This window comes from Salvia hispanica, chromosome 2 (assembly GCF_029641045.1).
Source record: "Salvia hispanica isolate PSC_SH4W2 chromosome 2, Shi_PSC_v1, whole genome shotgun sequence".
Lineage (NCBI taxonomy): Eukaryota > Viridiplantae > Streptophyta > Magnoliopsida > Lamiales > Lamiaceae > Salvia > Salvia hispanica.
Genome location: NC_142693.1, coordinates 9,263,424 through 9,284,085, shown reverse-complemented (window position 1 = coordinate 9,284,085; position 20,662 = coordinate 9,263,424). Strand labels below are relative to the sequence as shown.

General features: G+C 39.0%; 2 protein-coding genes across 2 annotated transcripts; one reads left to right on the top strand and one right to left on the bottom strand.

Annotated features, from left to right (window-relative positions):
* Positions 1-263: 263 nt before the first annotated feature.
* On the bottom strand, positions 264-4,289 carry LOC125202132 (protein RALF-like 24). The gene is made up of 2 exons (XM_048100475.2): positions 3,856-4,289; positions 264-819 (listed from the first exon to the last, which is right to left on the bottom strand). Exon 1 carries the CDS (start codon positions 4,194-4,196, stop codon positions 3,879-3,881), a length of 318 nt encoding a protein of 105 aa, XP_047956432.2. The 5' UTR covers positions 4,197-4,289; the 3' UTR covers positions 264-819; positions 3,856-3,878.
* Positions 4,290-4,677: 388 nt separating this feature from the next.
* On the top strand, positions 4,678-10,698 carry LOC125186403 (protein FAR1-RELATED SEQUENCE 5-like). Its single transcript, XM_089064818.1, has 7 exons — positions 4,678-4,687; positions 4,809-4,924; positions 5,394-5,566; positions 6,700-7,158; positions 9,275-9,470; positions 9,595-10,094; positions 10,191-10,698. The coding sequence occupies exons 1-7, from the start codon at positions 4,678-4,680 to the stop codon at positions 10,696-10,698; spliced, it is 1,962 nt and encodes a 653-aa protein (XP_088920944.1).
* Positions 10,699-20,662: the final 9,964 nt, after the last annotated feature.

Genomic DNA, 20,662 nt, shown 5'->3' with positions numbered 1-20,662 from the left:
AAATCTACTCCTAAAATCTAATCTATGTCTTCGCAAATAAGAAATTAACTCATACTCATGCAGAAATAAAACATCAACTAGTATATCTAAACATCCTAACCAGCTTCATCCATAATTTTCTTCGCAACTAGACAAATCATAAGTCTAAAACTCAGATCTAACCAGATCAAACCACATCCAAACACTTGAGCTAAGATATGCATCATAAAATAGAAACTGAAAGCAGATCAGAGATATCATGCATGAAAACAGAACATATCAACTAGAACCGAAACCATAACTCTAAATTTACTAAATCAAAAACATCAAGAGTCAGCAACATCAAAAGTAAACTGAAAATAAACACACGGAAACATGAATTGTTTCATCGCTCCTTCTCGAAGCGGTATTATAGAACCAAATCGATTTAAGTGATAAAACCAGCACCAAACTACGACTAAACTAAACTAGATCGGGAACCAAACGGAAATCAGGAAGATGGAGTAAAATGAGCTCCGATTTCAGCCCTAGAAGAGAGCTGAAATCCTGAAGATGTTTGTGTGATGACCGTCAGACCTCTATCCTTTCGTGTTGGGCTTCCTTTATACAGAGAGGGCGTAGGGTTCTGATCCCTAGGGTACCATCCTCCCCGAAATGTCATTCCTTCCCTTAACTTTGTGATGTGGTCTTTAAACTCTATCTTCCATGCGGAAACTCCTGCTCGCTCTACTTAATTCTGACTTGATCAACTCAGCGCTGCAGTTTTTGGCTTCATTCCTTGATCTGTTCGTCCGCCCAACTGATCTGTTCATTCACTGAATATGACGAATTTTCACACACCTGGCTCAAAATTGGATGTTAGATCACATATTTGAGTGCAGTTTTATGGCAAAACACATGCGTGAAATGAGCCTCATCAACGTACATTTGAAAACTCACCAGAACTAGCAATAAAGTATCTCTTTACTTTTATTCTCAATCTATTCAAAGCTTACAATCAAAATTAATTAAGTAAATTTCGATTTGCATTGTAATTTTTGAATTAGAAATTTGGAAATGTGCAAATTATATATTAAAATATACAAATATGACGTGCATACACACTCTGATCATATTTTGATTATTTTCAGTAAGTGAGACTATAAATCACCACATACGTGCACAGTTGATAGTTGGAATTTTTGCACGAAGACTGAAGAGAAAATTAAAAAACAAAAATCTAAAATCATAGTGCGACACCAATCTCAAAATTCATTCTGGCATTACAGACTTGTATAAAATACAACAGTAGATGACTGGCATTGATGATAAGTACTAGTATAAAAAAACTAAAAACATAAATATTACTACCTCCGTCCCCTAAAATTTGTCCTACTTTGGCCCAGCACGGATTTAAGAAATGTAGTGGAAAGTGAGTTGAAAAAGTTAGTGGATTGTGGATCTCACTTTTATATATTAGTTTTATATCTCTCTGTCCCCGATTAAGAGTCACACTTCATTTTTACTATAAATAGTAAGTAGGTCCCACATTCCGCTAACTGTTTCAACCAACTTTTCATTACATTTCTTAAAACTCGTGCCCGATCAAAGTGTGACTCTTAATCGGGAACGGAGGGAGTAATAAAATGTGAGTAGGAATGAGTTAGTGGAATATTACCAAAAATGGTAAAAAGTGAAATGAGACAAATTTTAGGGGGCGGACGGAAATGAAAAAATGGGACAAATTTTCAGGGACGGAAGTAGTAATTGGTTTCATGAACTCAACCTTTGGTTTGAAGCACTTTCTGCACGATTGAAGGGTCATACTCAGCATATGGGTTTCAGATCGGATATGGGTACCCGCAATGTCGGGTACGGGATACCCGACACGGGTATCGGGTAATCCCGATATGTTGCGGGGCGGGTATTGGGACAACAAATTTGGCTGAAATCGGGTACGGGTGCCCTACTTGTCAGGTGCGGGTACCCACGAGTAACCCATTTCGCCCCCCCTAATAGAGAGATTATTGCATAATTAGTTAGGATTTGATTAGATTTTATTTACTTAATTAGTTAGGATTTGATTTGATATTTTAGGTATATAGTATTATTATAAATAGCACTTAAGAATGAGAGCAAAAGATCAGAGATAGAGTGGTATTTAGACCGTGACCTCCTGCGTTAGGATTGACCTCCTACGTGAGGATTATTTTCCTATTCTGTATTTAGAGTCTCGGTTTTCACTTTTACTCTAAATAAATACTCCCCCCGTTCCATAGTAATGGAGGCGTTCTTTTCGGCACGAAGATTAAGAAAAATTGTGTTAGGTGCGTTAAGTAAAGGGAGAATAAAGTGGAAAATGAAAAAGTTAGAGAGATGAAGAGAGAGAAAAGTAAGAGAGAATAAAGTAGATGTGGAAAAATGTGTTGACTTTTACTAAAAAGAGAAATGACTCTATTACTATGGAACGTACCAAAATAACAAAATGACTCTATTACTATGGAACGGAGGGGGTTATAGCTAAGTAGGTTTCACATTACTAACTCAGTGTACTACATTTTGTTATAAAATTAATATATAAAAATAAGATTCATAATCCATTTTTCTTAAGGGAGTAGTATCTTTTATATTACTCCCTCCGTCCCACTTAAGATGACACGTTTTCCTTTTTAGTTTGTCCCAACCAAGATGACACATTTCCTTTTTTGGAAACTTTCTCTCTCTAATTAATACACTCAACCACTTTTTCCTACCCCTATTAAAATATTCACCTTTCTTTCTCTCTCTATTTTAATACTTCCACTCACCTTTTCTCTCTCTAATTAAACACATTAACCAATTACTCCTAAAACCCCGTGCCGGCTAAGGAATGTGTCATCTTAGCCGGGACGGAGGGAGTAATACTTAGTTTTTCTCTAGCATTCACAATGAAGGGCCCTCCCAGAGGACCCTTTCATTCCACGTCAACATTTTCCCAGGGCTTATCTTCGTGCAATGGCAGGACCCTTTCAAAGGGTCTATCCCACTTCTATTTCATTTCCACAATCCACAATATCACTATTTTGTTTTATTTTTTTGCACTTCTATATTTAACATATTATCAAATTAAATAAATTTATATGCAAAAATTTTAATGCGCAAATCTTCGTTGTATTACAATATTGAAAAAAGAAGATGAAGATGTTGGTGTGGGAAATGTAAAGAATGATATTGGATATTTATAGTAGATAAATAGAATAAAAACAATAGTAAAAAAAAAGGATAGGGCCAATGATCGACCCAATCCCCACAATGGGTGGCCGATCATCGCTCATTGTGCAACAGCCGAAGCCGATATATCGGCCATATGGGGTGGGGCTTTGGTCGGTCATTTTTTGCAATGGAGGGCCGATCGCAAGGCCTCTTGATCGGCCCTTCCATTGTGAATGCTCTAACTGCCCTAATTTCTCACTTCATTCTCTTTCTCTCTGATCTTTATCTCCCCAAATTTTCTTCAAATTATCTATGTATTCTCTTCAAATTCTACGATCTTTCTAAACAACAGCCCAAAATCTAACTAGAAGATTATTTTAAATATCCGAGAGTTGATCATACCACCGACTACCACCCTCACCTTCAATTCTAATTTCTACATGTCCAAGCACTCTTCCAAACTCTTACAATGAATCCAACCGCCACAGTTGGAACAAGTGTGACACAATTACAAAATCCTCATTTTCGCATTGGACAAAATAATGAAGTCAAATTACATTTTATACGGGGATATTCAACAACTAAATCCATCACAAATTAGCAAGATTATGCATTACAACAAATATACACAGAGTGACGATAACCTTGCTATATATAAAAATAAAAATAAAAATAAAATAAAAAATTGAAGGTCAAAAAAATTACCATAGACATAGTTCCATGATCCATCAGTCTCCCCTGGCGCATCTCGTGATCATCTCGCAATCTCTGCTGTAGGAATTGGCGACGCCGGCGGCCTTGCAGTTGTAATACGAAGCTCCGGGGCGATCGCACGGCACCAAATCTCTTCTCAGCGTGTCGTAGCTGATGTATCTCCGCCGCATCAGCAGCGCCCTCCGATTGCTCTCCGAATCCACGAGCTCCTCCCCCGCCGCGCACTCGCTGATCTTCCCCGCCAATTCGCTGGAATTGAGATCCGAAAGTGAGATACCTCCGCAGATTAGGAAATGCAGGAAGAGAAGGGCGCACAGCTGAGGTTTGGGCATTTTGTGGATCAGGAGGATTGAGAGGATATTTTGTGAAAATTGAAAAGGGTGAGGAGTGGAAAAATTGATTTGATTTGGAGAGTCATTAATGAGTGTACACCTACTATTCTGAGCATGAGACTGACCCACCAACTTCAAGGAGAAACCAAAAGTCTATTGGTTGTGGAGTTTTCTCACAATTGGACTTGCCCTTTAATTCAGGAAAGTAGCCAAATTATGATTAAATCACATAAATAAATAAAAAATTATTTGCATAAAATAGTAACACAACCTCCTCCAATTGATTTTAGCCTTATTTGTATTGAAGTTTGTTCAGATTTTAAATTTTGTGTTTCATGGTAATTGTATGACTTTTATAAGATCATAATGTGGTTGTTACTAGTTACCTATTTGATTTAAATGCACATCCAGGAGGGATAAGGAAATAATTAAGGGAAAAAAACATCCTGGAGTTATTTTGGCCATTAAATGCAATTCCAACATGGTAAATGGTAACTGCTCCGGCAACAAATACCTTAACAAAAACTGAAACTACTACAAAGCTAACGCACGATTAGAAACAACAATGATTGATCATAGTGACCTTTTTTTCTCTCAGATGTTTTCCCTTAGCACCTGTAGTGCAGAGGCTTGTAAGGCCCCTCAACCGGCACACTGATGTAGTCCGCCTGATCCTTCGTCAGCTTGGCGACAAGCTTCCCGAGGTGGAGAGCAACCACCTTCTCAGTGTAATATATCCCCATGCATTTCCATTTCCTTATTTCAAAATCAATATACGTCCTTCATCCTATAAAAATATGTGCACGTTCCATTCTCATCTGTCTCATAAAAATATAAGCATTTTCATTTATGAAAAATGTTAAATCCAACTCATTACCCATATATATTAATTTGTTTACAACTTATACCAATATGACCTACTACTATATAACTAATTAATAATGTTAGTCTCACTATCCACTAACACTACTTTAACTTCCTTCTTCTCTTCTTTCTTCTTTACCAATTGTATACTTAATTAATTATGGGATGGAGTGAGTATTCATTTTTACGCTCCATGCATTTCTTTTACGTCTTAAAATTCAGCCCCCATAATGAGATAGTGTAATTTTAACTTTTATAAAAACAAAAGTAAACAAAATTATAAGATTAAAATGTTTTCTTTCACAATAAGCAAATTGTATCTTTTCCTTCTAGATAGACTCATCTGATTTCTACATCTATTTCAGAGATTGTTGCAATGTGGTTATTGATCTTGAAAGTTTTCCGGTATTCAAATTGAACAACATGTTTGTGGTACGCAGCACTGGCTTCATTCTATCCATGTCGATGACGAGCTTTGATGTTGATTACTGTTGCTTGACGATTGGGTAATGAAGAGTCATGTACCTTAGTAAAGAGTCACGTCCCCTTAGTGAAGAGCCATGTCCCTTAATGAAGAGTCACGTATGTATCTATAAATACCATTGCAATCTCAACCATTTTATTCATTCAAAAGAATCATCCAATAAAAAATATCATTCACTATTTAGTGAAATATATCTAGGGATGCACTTCAAAAATATCAGATTTTAAGTTCCCAACTTCCCACCAATATAGGCCATTCGATTTCAGTTATGGACGCTCTTGATTGTGCCACGTCACCACTTGAAATTTGATGTAATAGTCATATTTGCATGCACCGAAGAGTAAGGTTGGAATACATATTCAGCAGTTATTTTAAATAACCCTAAACTGACGTCTTTTATTTTGCAGAAATGAGAAGTTATAATCTTTACTTTATTTACGGTTAATTCAATCATTCTTCACCAAGATTTCATCTTTTCCACACTTGAAGAATATTTATTCAATCTTTGTAGTAAAATAAAATCTCTACACTACCGAAATATAAACTCACCAAAGAATAGCATCAATGGAATTAGACAATTCATGCGAAGGTCAGCTTTTTTATTTTGGTGATTCACTTTCAGTTGTTGTTGTACTTCTGTGATTGAATTTAAAGTCCATTTTTTATGTTGTTCATTTGACTTTTTTGATTGTATATAAATTCAATATGAACGCATTTGTAAGCAAACATTTCGGAAAATCACAAGCATGTATAATGCAATATATACGAATTTCGATGCAAGATTTCGTAGGTATTACGCGTTTGATATCATGTTGTGTTGATGTACTGTGAATTATGTTTATGTTTCAGTCCAGTGCGTACCTGAGTGTCCGGATGAGTTGAAGCCCGTTGTAGGAAAGAAATTCAGAACTTTAGAGGATGGGATTTCATTTTATAATGCTTACGCGCGTGTGGCTGGATTTGATACGCGTAAGCAAGGGAATAAGGCTTATCGCGAACATGTTACTTGACAGTATTTGGTATGCAACCGACAGAGAGTGAGAAAGGTGGACTACACAGACCAAATGAATGCAAGGGAGGATTTCGTACATAAGCGCCGTCGTTTGTCAAAGAGGTGTGATTGTTTGGCCAAAGTAACTTTGAAATTTTTTTCAGATGGTGGTTGTTCAAGCTATATGTTGTTAATGAGTTTGTAGAGGAGCACAACCATGTCATGATTATAATGCCTCATAGACGCTACATGAACTTGAATAGAAAACTGACTGAACTTCATAAGAAGTTCATTTGGGACTGCACGAAAGCTAACATAGGTCCGACAATGACCTTCAAATTCTTGAAGGAGTTTTTGGGTGGATATGATACCGTGGGGATAACGGTGACGGATCTTAGGAATGTTGTTACTGGAATGAAAGCTTACGTGGAAGGGACCGACGCACAGATGTTGTTGGATGAGATGCGTAGAAAGAAGGCATCGTCAGATGCTTTCTCATTTCACTACGAGCTCGAAAAGGACAATTCTTTGAAATGTCTTTTCTGGTGTGATGCGGTATGCAAACGTAATTACCACATGTATGGTGATGTGGTTGCATTTGATTCAACATACAACACAAATAGGTAATGTCTTTTGCTTACTTATGTAATTATTAAATGTTGTTAATTATACAACAAAGTGTGCTCAAGTTAAATATTCATATGCTTATTTGTTTTTCTAAAATTTGCTTGTTTTGGTCGAGAATTCGCTTATCTTTACCGCAAATTGCTTGATGCTTTAGTTGCATACTTTGTCTACGATATTGCATACCACCATGTCGAATGTTGCATTTAGAGCATCTCCAATGTAAATAGGCCAGCCATAGACCAGCCACCCTCTCTCCCTGCCACGTAACAGCACTAAAAATCCACCTGTCACATCAGATTTAGGCCAGCCATAGGCCAGCCGCGATATAAATAATTCAAAAAATACTACATTTACGGAATTAAATTTACGACACAGATACGGAAAAATTAATTCATTTCATTAAAAAAAAGTACAAAGATTAAAAAAAATACATGATTTTTTTTTTAAAGAAAGGGCTTCCACACACGAGCCCTCTCTACTCCTCATCGCCGTCGTCCTCGCCGTCGCCGCCCGGGGTATCTGAGCCCACGGCGGAACCCCCCATCTGTGCCCTCGCGGCATCCAAATCAACTCGCATGCTCTCGAGCATCGAGTGAAGAAACATCTTCTCCGTGGGGTCAGTGGCGGTCCTCCAATCTTGGAAGACCTTGTACATCGACCTCCTGGGGCGATAGGGGGGATCCTCCCCTCGCTGCCCGTTGTGCCTTCTTTTGTCCAACCGGTCGAGGGCGACGAGCATAGGATGGAGGGGCCGGAAACTCCTCAGCATCCGGAGGGAGGTCGTGGGATCCGCCGCTGCTGTCGCTCTAGTCGCCGGAATAGTTCAGCCTCTGCTTCTTCGGCCACCCAGCGTCGCACCTCGCCCGGAACTTCTCGGAGTCCTTCAGCAACTCATAGCATTCCTAGAAGTGGAAATCCTTGTACTTCCCCGCCAAGGGGAACTGACTCTCGGCTATCCTCCGGGCGTCCTCCTCATTCTGCCCACTAGTGAGCTGACGGAGGGCGTTGGCGTACAACGCCGAAAAACGGCCGACCGCGGCCCTGATGCGCTCCCACCCCTTCTGGACCTCCTCCCCGCTGAAGTCCCGTGCGGGCAGTGCCTTCTGTAGGCAGCTCTAATCTTCGCCCACATGTTGACGACCCGCTGGTTGTTCGCAACCAGCGGATCGTCGCACACCTCCAACCACCCCCTGGCCACCCCGGCGTACTCATCCTCCGTCCACTTCCTCCAGACGGGGGTGTCGTCAACAGCGGGCTGCGACGACTCGCCGACCGCCTTGGCCTTCCCCTTCGTCTTCTTCTTCTTCGCCGCAGCCTGCCCCGCTGGAACGGGAGTGTCCGGATCCCCGAGATCGATCCCCATGTCATGCAATGACAAAAGGTCATCGCTAGTGAACTGCGTCTCCACCTGGGTCGATGTGTGAGACGAAGCCGTAAAAAAATCCAGAGAGGGACGATAGACCGTGTCCCCCCCGGTGACCCCTGCATCCCGGGATACATACCCATCATCTGTTGCATCATCTGCTGCATCATCTACTGCTGCATCTGGGGCATACCTCCCCACCCCTGCCCGCCGCCCGGCATACCCCACGGCATCCCCCCCTGTTTCCCACCCCCTGCGCTCCGGCCATCATCCCCATCAGCTGATTCCAAGGGACGTTAAACCCTGGGCCCATCTGCTCGCCCATCTGGCCCCATCCAGATCCCACGGGTACCGTGGGAGTCTAAGATCCACTCGTCGCTGGACTGGACTCGTTGTTGTGATCCATCGCTCGATGATGCTCTTGTACAGAAATGTAGAGAGAGAGAAAACTCGTTAAAACAAGTGGTGCAAATGAAAATGAAACTAAAATCGCGTTTATATAGGTTTTCAAAAAAAATATCGAAAATACGGCGCTGGCCGATCGCTGGCCGATCGGCAAGCCACAATGGCGGCCAGCGCCACGCCATCGGCTAGCCCACGCCGAAATTTTGGCCGATTTCCCGCTGGCCTACTCCATTGGTTCGGCTAGCCGACAACCTAGCGACGCGAATCGGCTAGCCGGTTGGCTAGCCGACATTGGAGATGCTCTTACAAGTATTGTCACACAATGTATGACGGACGCGTTGCAGGTACTGCATGATTTTTTCCCCTTTCACTGGGAAAGACAATCACGGAAGGCCTGTGACATTCGGAGCTGCATTGTTGTCTAGCGAAGGGACAGAAATGTATTCCTGGTTATTCAAACATTTTGTAGAATCAATGGGCAAGTACCCAAGGATGATTGTTACAGACCAGGATAAGGGGATGAAAGCTGCTATCGAGAAGGTTTTTTGTTGGAACCAGACATAGATGGTGCATGTGGCACATCATTCTTAAGCTTTCTGATAAAGTTCCAAAGAAGATGCTTGACAGCGATGAACTGAAGAAAGGGATAAAATCGTGTGTCTAGTCTGAGACGATTGAACCTCAAGAGTTTGAGGAAACGTGGTTGGGAATAATGGAACGATATGGAATGGAAGAAGTGGATTGGTTTAAAACCATGTTTGATCAAAGAGCGCGTTGGGTTCCAGCTTACTTTAGGGATTTTCCAATGGGTTCTCTAATAAGGACTACTTCCGTCTCTGAAAGTGAGAATAGTTTCTATAAGACATTCACGAAGCCACGATCAAATCTTGTAGAATTTATAATGAGCTTCGATCATGCTCTGGAATCTCAAAGGAATGCCAGCTCCAAGTTGGATTATTTGGACTCAATTGGTATTCCTATTATGGCGACTGAATTGTCATTTGAGAAACAAGCATCCATAATGTACACTAACCATATTTTTAGAAGAGTGCAGAAAGAGATAGTTGATGCTTGTTTTCACTGTCCTATTGATGCTATTGTCAAAGATAAATTCTTTGAGACTTTCACTTTGAAGGACCTATATGGAAAGATGTGGACAATGACGTAAGACAAAGAACGTGATTCATATGATTGTGGCTGCAAGTTGTTCACTAGGGAGGGTTTGTTTTGCTATCACATTTTCGTTGTACTTAAGAATAGAGACGTGAAGTTGATCCCTGAAGTTCACTTCAATGGGCGCTGGTTGAAGTCTTCTTTAGCCAAAGTAGTGCATGGACAAGTGGACATTGACTTTGATTTGATGGTTGCAGCCAATCCAAAGCAGCTTGCCGTGAACAAAATGTACGAAGTACTCTTGGGATTTGGTAGAAAGTTTGAAGCCAAAATTGAAACTGTATTTGCATTCACAGAGGGCGTTGAAGAGCTAGGGAAAAGCATTGAATCAGATTTTCCAGTCCTCTCACTAGTTGAGAAGAAGAGCATGATTGAAGAATTCTATGGTCATCCAAGACCAATTGAAATTGATGTTCATCCTCCTAAAGTTGTTAGGACAAAGGGTTCATGCAGTCAAAAGAAGTCCAAAAAAGAGGCAGCCATCCTGAATGCTAGTAAACCTAAACGAAGATGTGGAAAATCCAATGAAATCGGCTACCACGACTCGAGAAATTGTGGTAGACAGAGCGAGGGCAAGGGGAAGGAGAAAGTTTGAAGAACACGGTTGCTTTATTTCATTTAACTTGCATACGTTGTTTTAATTATTCATTTTCAAACAGAATTATATCGTACCAATGACTCTTTCAAGTTTTTACAGTGCAATTCTATTTGAATTGGGATTGGTGAAAGTTTTTATATCAGCTTGAGTTGATCATATTCCTAACAGTAAAAAATCTAGTTATTGTCAATGCCAAGTTATGCAGTAATATCATTATAAAGTTGCATTAACACGGTTAAAGATATAAAAAAAATCGAACATAACACCTACATAAAATAATAGCACCGTAAACATATAGTATGATTTGGCTGCTTAAAATAGACAAATAATTGCATAAGTATTAATAGACATTCGCATTGCTCACAAAAAATGCATTCTTGTACATTCAAAGTTGCATAAATGTCATTACAAAATTGCATTAAGAAAAATAAAGACATTTAAAAAAACGACAGGAAAACACCTGCCAGATAATGGCATCCTAAATATATAAGATTTGGCTGCATAAAATAGATAAATAATTGCATCACAATTAATAGACGTTCGCATTGATGCCAAAAAAATTTATTCACAATTCAACTAGAGTAAGGCATCTCCAAGTCAAAAATTAAATATCAACTAACAGTCATAAACCACTAGTCATAAACCACTGTTTCCATCACAAACTTAAAACAAAAACTTAATAGCATGTTCAATAAATATCAATTGCATTATACGTTAAAAATCTGCTTCACAAACTCTTGTGCGTCACTATTTAGAGTACTCTGCAATCATTTTCTCAACATCAATTGGCCCTTTCATCTTCCCTTCCTCATTGCACTGTTTGGTAAGTTGCATGACTTGATACGTCACTGCGTTTGAATCCCCAAATAGCAGCTCTTTGCTTATTTTGGCTCTCAAGTATTGCAATGACAAAACGCTTCTAGGAGTAAGTCCGCACTTTCATTCATTTGCTTTTTGGCCCATGTATGTCTCCATGTGCCTCATTACGTACACTCCACTGTCGACCTTGTTTGTTGCAGTCGTCCACTCTATTGGCAGCACTGTTGGTTCATCTTTTCTCAAAGCAGCAACTTGTTTCGTATAACCACATGAGTCCAACATATGTAGAAAGTATTTCTTCTGCATTTACGACAATGATTCAAGGTGAATGAGTCATGGTATTTCAAACATATTTTGCATTACACAGAGTAAGCTGAGTTAATGCATACCAATTTTGCAGGGATGTCTCCATATTTTCCAATTACATAATCCTTCCTGGCTAGTTTGGCATTGTCAATTATACTGATTGCATGCTTCAATAAGTTAAAACACACAAGATACCAGTGATCACTTTGGAGAATTGGAAAGAAGATCTGCTTACATAAAAACATTAAGTATCAACTGTATTACTAATTTGAGTAAACATTAGAATAATTTAACAAAATAATAAAACTAACCAGGTTGTAGTCAAACCACTGGAAGTCTCCAATTTGTTTCACTTCATCCAATACGGAGTGTTTGAACTTAGTTGTTGCCTTCATTTCATCCCAGTGTGTGGGCTGTTGGACAATGTTATAAAACTACAAGTATGAAAAATAAACAAGTGTCACGCTCAAGTTGAGCTACAAATATAAAGAGAAGATATTTGTAGGTTCATACGCATGGATTACTAGTTAGGAAAAGCCTAGAAGGTGAAGCTGGTCCTTTAAAACCCTCCATCTCGTTCAGACAGCTCCATCCATCAATTACACCCTTGATAATTTTGCAGTAAGGAACCAAAGATGCAATGTCTTCGTGTGTGACAATAATGTCATAGTAGTTGCACACGATCTCATCTCTGAGAAACAAACTGGATTAGAACTGATAATGATGTGTTGTTGCATTCCTAGTACAAAACACAATGGACAAACACTTACGTTGCTTCATCCCTCGTTGCTAGGATCCAATAGTAAACCTCCTTCTCTTCGGCGTTGAGATGGTAAGACATCTTGATACATCTTTCATTGAACGGTGAGCGCAATGATTCCGGTGCTGCCAGTTTCGCCCGGTTTCTCAAGCTTGGTTTACTCGTGTCCTGCACAGTTGCATAGTTTGTTATTTACTTTGAATTTTATTCCACATAAAATTACATAAGAAATATTTACTTCCTCGAATGTTGCATAAATCAATACAAATTTTGCATTGTTTCCTTGAATTTTGCATAAATCTATACAGATTTTGCATTGCAATAAATAAACATGACATCAGTGGTCCTAAATAGATGTACCTCAACAACTTCTTTCCCTTTTCCTTTTGACACATAAACTTCGATTTTTTTGCCTTTTTTGTTATTGGCATTTGGTTGAAACTCCTTTCGCCATCCACCAACCTGAAACAAGAAGTTCAATGATTAAGGTCACTGCATAAAACTCAGAAGGTGAATGTTTTGTTTGCTAATCAATTGCTGGACTTCATACGGAGTTGTTCATGTTCTCGTTATCAGCTGCCGGTATTTTCAATGCAACTTGTTTTGCTTTTACAACCTTCTCATGTTTCTCCTTCTCAGAAACATTCTTTGAAGTTGCAGGAGAATTGGAAGCACCATGGTGGCTGTCCTGTTGCTACATTTCAGCGCGTCACATATAAAAACTATAAGCAAGTTTCTGAATTAAGCAATGCATCTGATTGTGCAGAGTATGCAATAAGCATAGTTAATCACAAAGTAAGCAATCTATCAAATTGCTTATGCGTATCTTCAGAATACACAATATTTCAAACCAAATAACCAAATTTAACATCAAATTAAGCCAACAAAAAAAATAAAATTAAGTTAATCTCATCTGGTTGAATGGACAGTCAATAATAACTCAAAATGTTGAATGCATTGTTTTCCGCTGAAGTGGTTACCTTATTTTCACAAACTTTACCGCTGATGTGTTTTATTTTTACGACATTCTCTTGTTTCTCCTTCTCAGAAACATTCTTTGAAGTTGCAGGCGAATTGGAAGCACCATGGTGGTTGTGTTGTTGCTACATTTCAGCGTATCACATATAAAAACAATAAGCAAGTTTCTGAATTAAGCAATGCATCGCACTGTGCAGAGTACGCAATAAGCATAGTTCATCACAAAGTAAGCAATCTATCAAACAGCTTATGCATAACTTCAAAATACCCAACAATTCAAACAAATTAACCAAATTTAACATCAAATTAAGCCAAAAAAAAAACAGAATTAAGTTCATCTCATCTGGTTAAATGGACAGTCAATAATAACTCAAAATGTGAATGCACTGTTTTCCGCTGATTCATTGTTGTGGTTACCTTATTTTCAAAAACTTTACCGTTGTCACAGGGATCTTTAGAATTTGAGTTTTCAGGTGCCACACCGCTAGGGTTAATATTAGCCTGCTTGTTGTGCTGCTCAACAATACGGTCTGACCTAGCGACAACACCGTTGACTGTTGTGTTTGGATCAATATTACCCAATCTCGTCGTACATGGGTATATTGTTATCTATATCATTGTCACCAACAGGATCATCCATATTCTAAAATTCAGAGTCCTATTAAAAACAAAACAATTACTTATATAGCAACTTATAAGACACATTAAGCTTTAGGTTGCTATTAAAATGCATATGAACTAAACTCAAATGCCTCAATTACCTGAGTATTGAATAAGTTGAAGTTTGGAACAAAGTTCTCAAATTCCAACCTTGTGTCTATGGCTTTCATCATGGCTTCTAGTGCTTCTAAGAATTATGGATCATTCAAATCCTCGTCTTCCATAGCCCGTGTGAAGTTTACAACAGTTTCTTCAGCAGTGCCATCCGGCTTCTCTGACAAACCAATGAGTGTCCTGCCAAAGTAAGCTGCCATCCTGAAGCATTCCTTATCGCGGAAATCTTCTGGTCCTCCTGCTAGCTTAGCCACGAAAGCAGCAATTGCATCAGCAATTTTTTTCCCAGCCAACACCAATTCACGGTAATACGTTTTGTGAATATTGGATTCCTTGCCATCCTTATTACTCGGTGGGTAATGTGGATTGTTGTTGCCCTCAGCACAAATTTTTTCTTCTTCTTTAGAAAAGATGTCTTTCTGGCTGCGTAGTACATCATTGCTTAATGTTTCAGTGATGTATGATTTTCCAAATCCTCCGGTTATCGTCTCATCCTTCTGTCGCTTCTTCAAATTTTCAGCATTCCAACCTAAGAAGGTCGGAAAACGTCGTTCCACTATCCTTGTGCAATGTACCATGCGGTCCACATAGCAAAGCTAAGACACATAGCATAAGGTTACTCAATAGTTGCGTAACATATAGAAAAGATTGCATAAAAATCTATAAACTCGTACCAATAATAAAATGATAGGACCACTAAAGTGTTTGCCTTTCCTGATTTCCCAATTCTTGCGAGTAATAAACATCGTAGAAATAGTGTACGCACACCAATTGTATTGGCTTACGTTAGACACGCCATCTACGAAGCTCATAATCTTTGGCTTCAAGTAGCCGTCCCCGGGTGTTTCAATCAAAGCAGTTTCCATTAAGATTATGAAACATTTTTTGAAGTCTATCCCTCCCTCCATGTCTGCAAACATCTCATTCTCAACATCAGTGTCTAGAAGGTGATTTTTATCTTTGCCAATATGATCTGCAATCCCATCGGCGTACGGATGACTCTCACGCATTTCCTTCCATCTGATTGGCATAGAACCTTTTGGAAATCCAAGCGTCACACGGACGTCTTCCGCATCAATATGCAATGGTTTGTTTCCAGCTACCTTGATACTGCTATATGCGATATGCAAATTTAATACAATCCAGTAGGCTAGGTTGCCAGGTAGGTCGGGTAATGTGAAATGGAGCAGTGGTCTGAATCCCATCTCTCGAACTGCATTTCTTTGCTTCGAATTAAGTCTAGAAATCAAACGACTAAAATATTCAGGAGAACTCCTTAAATGGAGTGATTTTATTTTCTTCTCAAACTGCTGCAACTGTTCAGCTTCGCTAGTAGCTGGATTCTTTCCTTTCCGTCGCTTGTGAACTAAAGGTGCACAAAAAACTCTTCAGAAAAGCATAGGAGGCATTTTTTGGAAGTAAGCAAAGTATCTCAATAATTAAGCAACATTTCGAATAGCTTGAGCAAATTTTTAATAGCCAAATTAAGCAGAGGTAAGAACAACGTAAGCAATCTTCTATACGGAAAAAGCAATATTTCTAATAGCAGCAACCCAAAAAAATCAAGACACAAACCGGAAAGCAAAAATAAGCCAAATTAACAAGACAATAAGCATCTTTTCGACCAGAATAAGCAAAATGTTCAACAAAGTAAACATTGTACAAAGGAAGCACATGCCTACATATCTATCCAATCTAAGAAAAATTTAGCTCAAATAAGCAATTTTTTGCAAATCTAAGCACAATTTAGCACAAACAAACTCGATTCATGATATGACCACGGTTGCTAGACGTCAAGAGTGTCCCTCTCGGCGTGAGCCATGGATCGATTGGGGTCCAAGGATAAGAGGGAGGTCATGCCACATACCCAATACAGCTCGAGGGATGACCAGGGAAGCGAGGAAGAGGGAAGACTCAGATTTGAGGACAAATCCTTTCCAAGAATGGGAGGATGATACGACCATGGAAGCCGTGCACCAAAGCTTGTACCTGCAGGTGTCTTCAATCAGTATTATGCCCATCAAGATGACTTCCAAATTCTTTGAAACTGCCACAATTATCTTTGTCTTTGAGAGAGCTTCGCGTGGGTATCTTACACGCCCCAATCGGAGTTTGGAGGAGAGAGTTATAGACGATTTACTAAAGCCGCGCAGAATAGGCAGGGAGCTCCAGAAGTAACACCAGGGCGGGTGTTTTCACCATGAAAATCACCCGACCGGGTGAAAGTGTTGTGAAGCATTTCCAGATTCCAGAAGAAACACCCGGGCGGGTGTTTTGGACCGCACAATTCACCCGACCGGGTGAATCACCCGAGACTTAGTTTTTATGGGCCTTTTTCACATTTTGGGCTCTTAGTATAAATACCTTTTTGGTGTCATTTTTCATTCTAGATTGAGATAAGATTGTGATTGAAGTTATCTCCCTAGTGAGTTTTTCCTCTTTGAGGAATGTATCCAATTCCTTCCTTGAAGGTTGCTTGTCTCAATTTTATAGATTGATTCAAGTAGAGGTATGAATCAATGGGGTGTATCCATTGAGTAGTGGAGCCAAGGGGTGATAGAGCTATTGAAAGTTGCCTAGGGTTGTTTCCATTCTTTTGGTCAAGGTCCTATGGTCATAACTCTTTTATCTCATCATTATACACATGCTTTCCATTCCTAATCTTCCATCAATTCTTGTTTAGATTCAACTTTTGTGGTTGGGTCTACCTTATCCTTTGTTTTATTGATAAATTGAAAATCAATCTCACAAAAATAGTTAGATCAAGCATCATAAATGGGTAATCCTTGGGAAATGGATCATAAAACACATGGATTCTTCTATGTCTTTTTATGTTGATGAATTTGTAGGAAATTTAATTGAATACATGGAAGTGAAGCACCAAATTGCACATGGCTTGGAGACTATGCCCCCCGGTGAAGGACCAAGAGGAACAAGGGCAAGTGGATGAACTCCTTGCCCAAGTTGTGCGTGACCCGGATTTGAGGGCAAATCCTTTCCAAGGAGGGGAGGATGATATGACCACGGTTGCTAGACGTCAAGAGTGTCCCTCTCGGCGTGAGCCATGGATCGATTGGGGTCCAAGGATAAGAGGGAGGTCATGCCACATACCCAATACAGCTCGAGGGATGACAAGGGAAGCGAGGAAGAGGGAAGACTCAGATTTGAGGACAAATCCTTTCCAAGAAGGGGAGAATGATACGACCATGGAAGCCGTGCACCAAAGCTTGTACCTGCAGCTGTCTTCAATCAGTATTATGCCCATCAAGATGACTTCCAAATGCTTTGAAACTTCCACAATTATCTTCGTCTTTGAGAGAGCTTCGTGTGGGTATCTTACACGCCCCAATCGGAGTTTGGAGGAGAGAGTTATAGACGATTTACTAAAGTCGTGCAGAACAGGCAGGGAGCTCCAGAAGTAACACCCGGGCGGGTGTTTTCACCATGAAAATCACCCGACCGGGTGAAAGTGTTGTGAAGCATTTCCAGATTCCAAAAGAAACACCCGGGCGGGTGTTTTGGACCGCACAATTCACCCGACCGGGTGAATCACCCGAGACTTAGTTTTTGTGGGTCTTTTTCACATTTTGGGCTCTTAGTATAAATACCTTTTTGGTGTCATTTTTCATTCTAGATTGAGATAAGATTGTGATTAAGATATCTCCTTTGTAAGTTTTTCCTCTTTGAGGAATGTATCCAATTCCTTCCTTGAAGGTTGCTTGTCTCAATTTCATAGATTGATTCAAGTAGAGGTATGCATCAATGGAGTGTATCCATTGAGTAGTGGAGCCAAGGGGTGATAGAGCTAATGAAAATTGCGTAGGGTTGTCTCCATCCTTTTGGTTAAGGTCCTATGGTTGTAGCTCTCTTATCTCATCTTTATACACATGCTTTTCATTCCTAATCTACCATCCATTCTTGTTTAGATTCAATTTTTGTTGGTTGGATCTTTATTATCTTTTGCCTTGTGTTGATAAATTGAAAATCAATCTCACAAAAATAGTTAGATCAAGCATCATTAAATGGGTAATCTTTGGGAAATGGATCATAAAATACATGGATCCTTATCAATTCAGAAAAGCATAGGAGACATTTTTTGGAATTAAGCAAAGTATCTCAATAATTAAGCAACATTTCGACTAGCTTGAGATGAATTTTTTTAGCTAAATTAAGCAGAGGTAAGAACAAAGTAAGCAATCTTATATACACAAAACGCAACACTTCTAGCAGCACCAACTAAAAAAAATCAATACACAAACAAGACAAAAAAAAACCTTATTTAATAAGAAAATAAGCATTTTCTTGACTAGAATAAGCAAAATGTTCCACAAAGTAAACATAGTACAGAGGAAGCACATACCTACATATGTATCAAATCTAAGCACAATTTAGCGGAAATAAGCAATTTTTGGTATCCAAAATTCAAGATTTCAAATATTACTCAACAATAAGCACATTTTACACGAAATTAAGCAAACAAACCAAGAATTAATCACATTTATGCATACTTGAAGGCAGATTAAGCAACATTCTTAAATGATTAATTAAAAAATTTTAACAAACATATCTTACTCCAAAAAAAATATTTAACACGAAATAAAGCAACCACAAGAAGAATTAAGCGACAAAACAATCGCAATAAGCAAACGAAATTAAACAGGTTTAGCAATTGAAATCAGCAAACATAACTCAAAACATTACCAATTCGCGACGATTCTTCAATCAGAAATTACCAATTCCCGACGATTCTTCAACGTTACGCTTCGTGGTGTTGAAATCTCTCGTCTTTTGGACATTTTCCGAATCGTTGGTGGGTTGATGGACGCGGTTTACGCTGTGCTGATGGAAACGTTGGACTTTGCTATTGCCGGAACTGTGGTGAGCGATGGGATTGGGTTAGGGTTTTCAATTGGGAATGTGTTTTTGGAGTTGAAACCGGCGGAATGAGAATTTGATTCAATTGGAAAGAGACAGTAAAGATTTGAAGGGAGTTGAAGAGAGTGGAAAGATCGTGTACTTGAATGCTCCCTCAAATATCGCGACGTAAAATTAGGAGACTGAGTTAAATATATGAACCGACTACTTTACCCTTTCATGCAACGAAAATGATAAAAAATGCAATCTCAGTTGATGAAATCACAACCCCACATCTATATATCTAACGGTTCTTATCAGTAGGATGTTATAAGTCTAAGGGTATAGGGAGTGTAGTGCTCCCCTATATATCTATATCCATATTCTCTCTAAATATAAAACTGCCGCAACACTTATTGATTCCAATATCCAACAAAGTGATATCAGAGCCTTGATCTTTAACATGGCATCATGCATTTCCATGTTTTCTTATACTCCAAATCAAGTTCCTATCTTCGAAGGAGAGCACTTCGATTATTGGAGTAATCAAATGGAGACTATATTTTGTCTCAAGATCTATGGGATAATGTGGAAGATGGATTTCAAGAACCACGACAACAACAAATTAATGGAGAGGCATGGAGCCAAAATCAACAAAATGACTTTCAAGAAAAATATGAAGAGAGATGCAAGCGCCTTGAGATTTATTCAACAAGGGCTGAGCAAATTCATATATCCAAGAATTCATGGTATCAAATGATCCAAAGAAGCTTGGAATATATTAAAGGAAGGATTTCACGACAATGACAAGGTAACTTCTATCAAACTACAATCTCTTTGGAGAGAGTTTGATAATTTGTGAAAGAAAAATGGTAAAACCATGAAAATCTATCTTACCCGAGTCGCCGAGATCGTGAATCAAATTAGAAGTCTTGGAGAAGTAATTAAAGAAAAGAAAATTATTCAAAAGGTCCTTTGGAGTCTTCACCAAAATATGATTACATTGTGGCCGCTATCGAAGAGTCTAAGGATTGATCAACTTATACTCTACATGATCTTACATGCTCCTTTTAAGCGCATGAAGAACGAATTGAAAGGTCTTGAAATCAGCCCCTAGATGAAGCATTTTGGTCGATAAATTTTTCGAACTCAAAACAACAACAAAGCAAAGGGAAATTTTGAGGACAAACATTTCAAAATAATGGCATATCTTTTCAAGGAAGAGGATGAGATCTGATAAGGATCCATGTATTTTATGATCCATTTCCCAAGAATTTACCCATTGATGATGCTTGATCTAGGTAATTTTTTGTGAGGCTATTTTCAATTTCTCAACACAAAGCAAAAGATAATAAAAGATCCAACCAACAAAAATTGAATCTAAATAAGAATTGATGGAAGATTAGGAATGGAAAGCATGTGTATAATGATGAGATAAAAGAGTTATAATCATAGGACCTTGACCAAAAT

What these genes read in the sequence shown, in the direction of transcription:
- LOC125202132 (XM_048100475.2), bottom strand. Translation starts at nt 4,196, where the DNA reads ATGCCCAAACCTCAGCTGTGCGCCCTTCTCTTCCTGCATTTCCTAATC.
- LOC125186403 (XM_089064818.1), top strand. An exon ending in TCAACATACAACACAAATAG is followed by an intron (nt 7,159 to 9,274) that starts GTAATGTCTTTT and finishes GACGCGTTGCAG; the next exon opens with GTACTGCATGATTTTTTCCC. An exon ending in TGAAAGCTGCTATCGAGAAG is followed by an intron (nt 9,471 to 9,594) that starts GTTTTTTGTTGG and finishes TCGTGTGTCTAG; the next exon opens with TCTGAGACGATTGAACCTCA.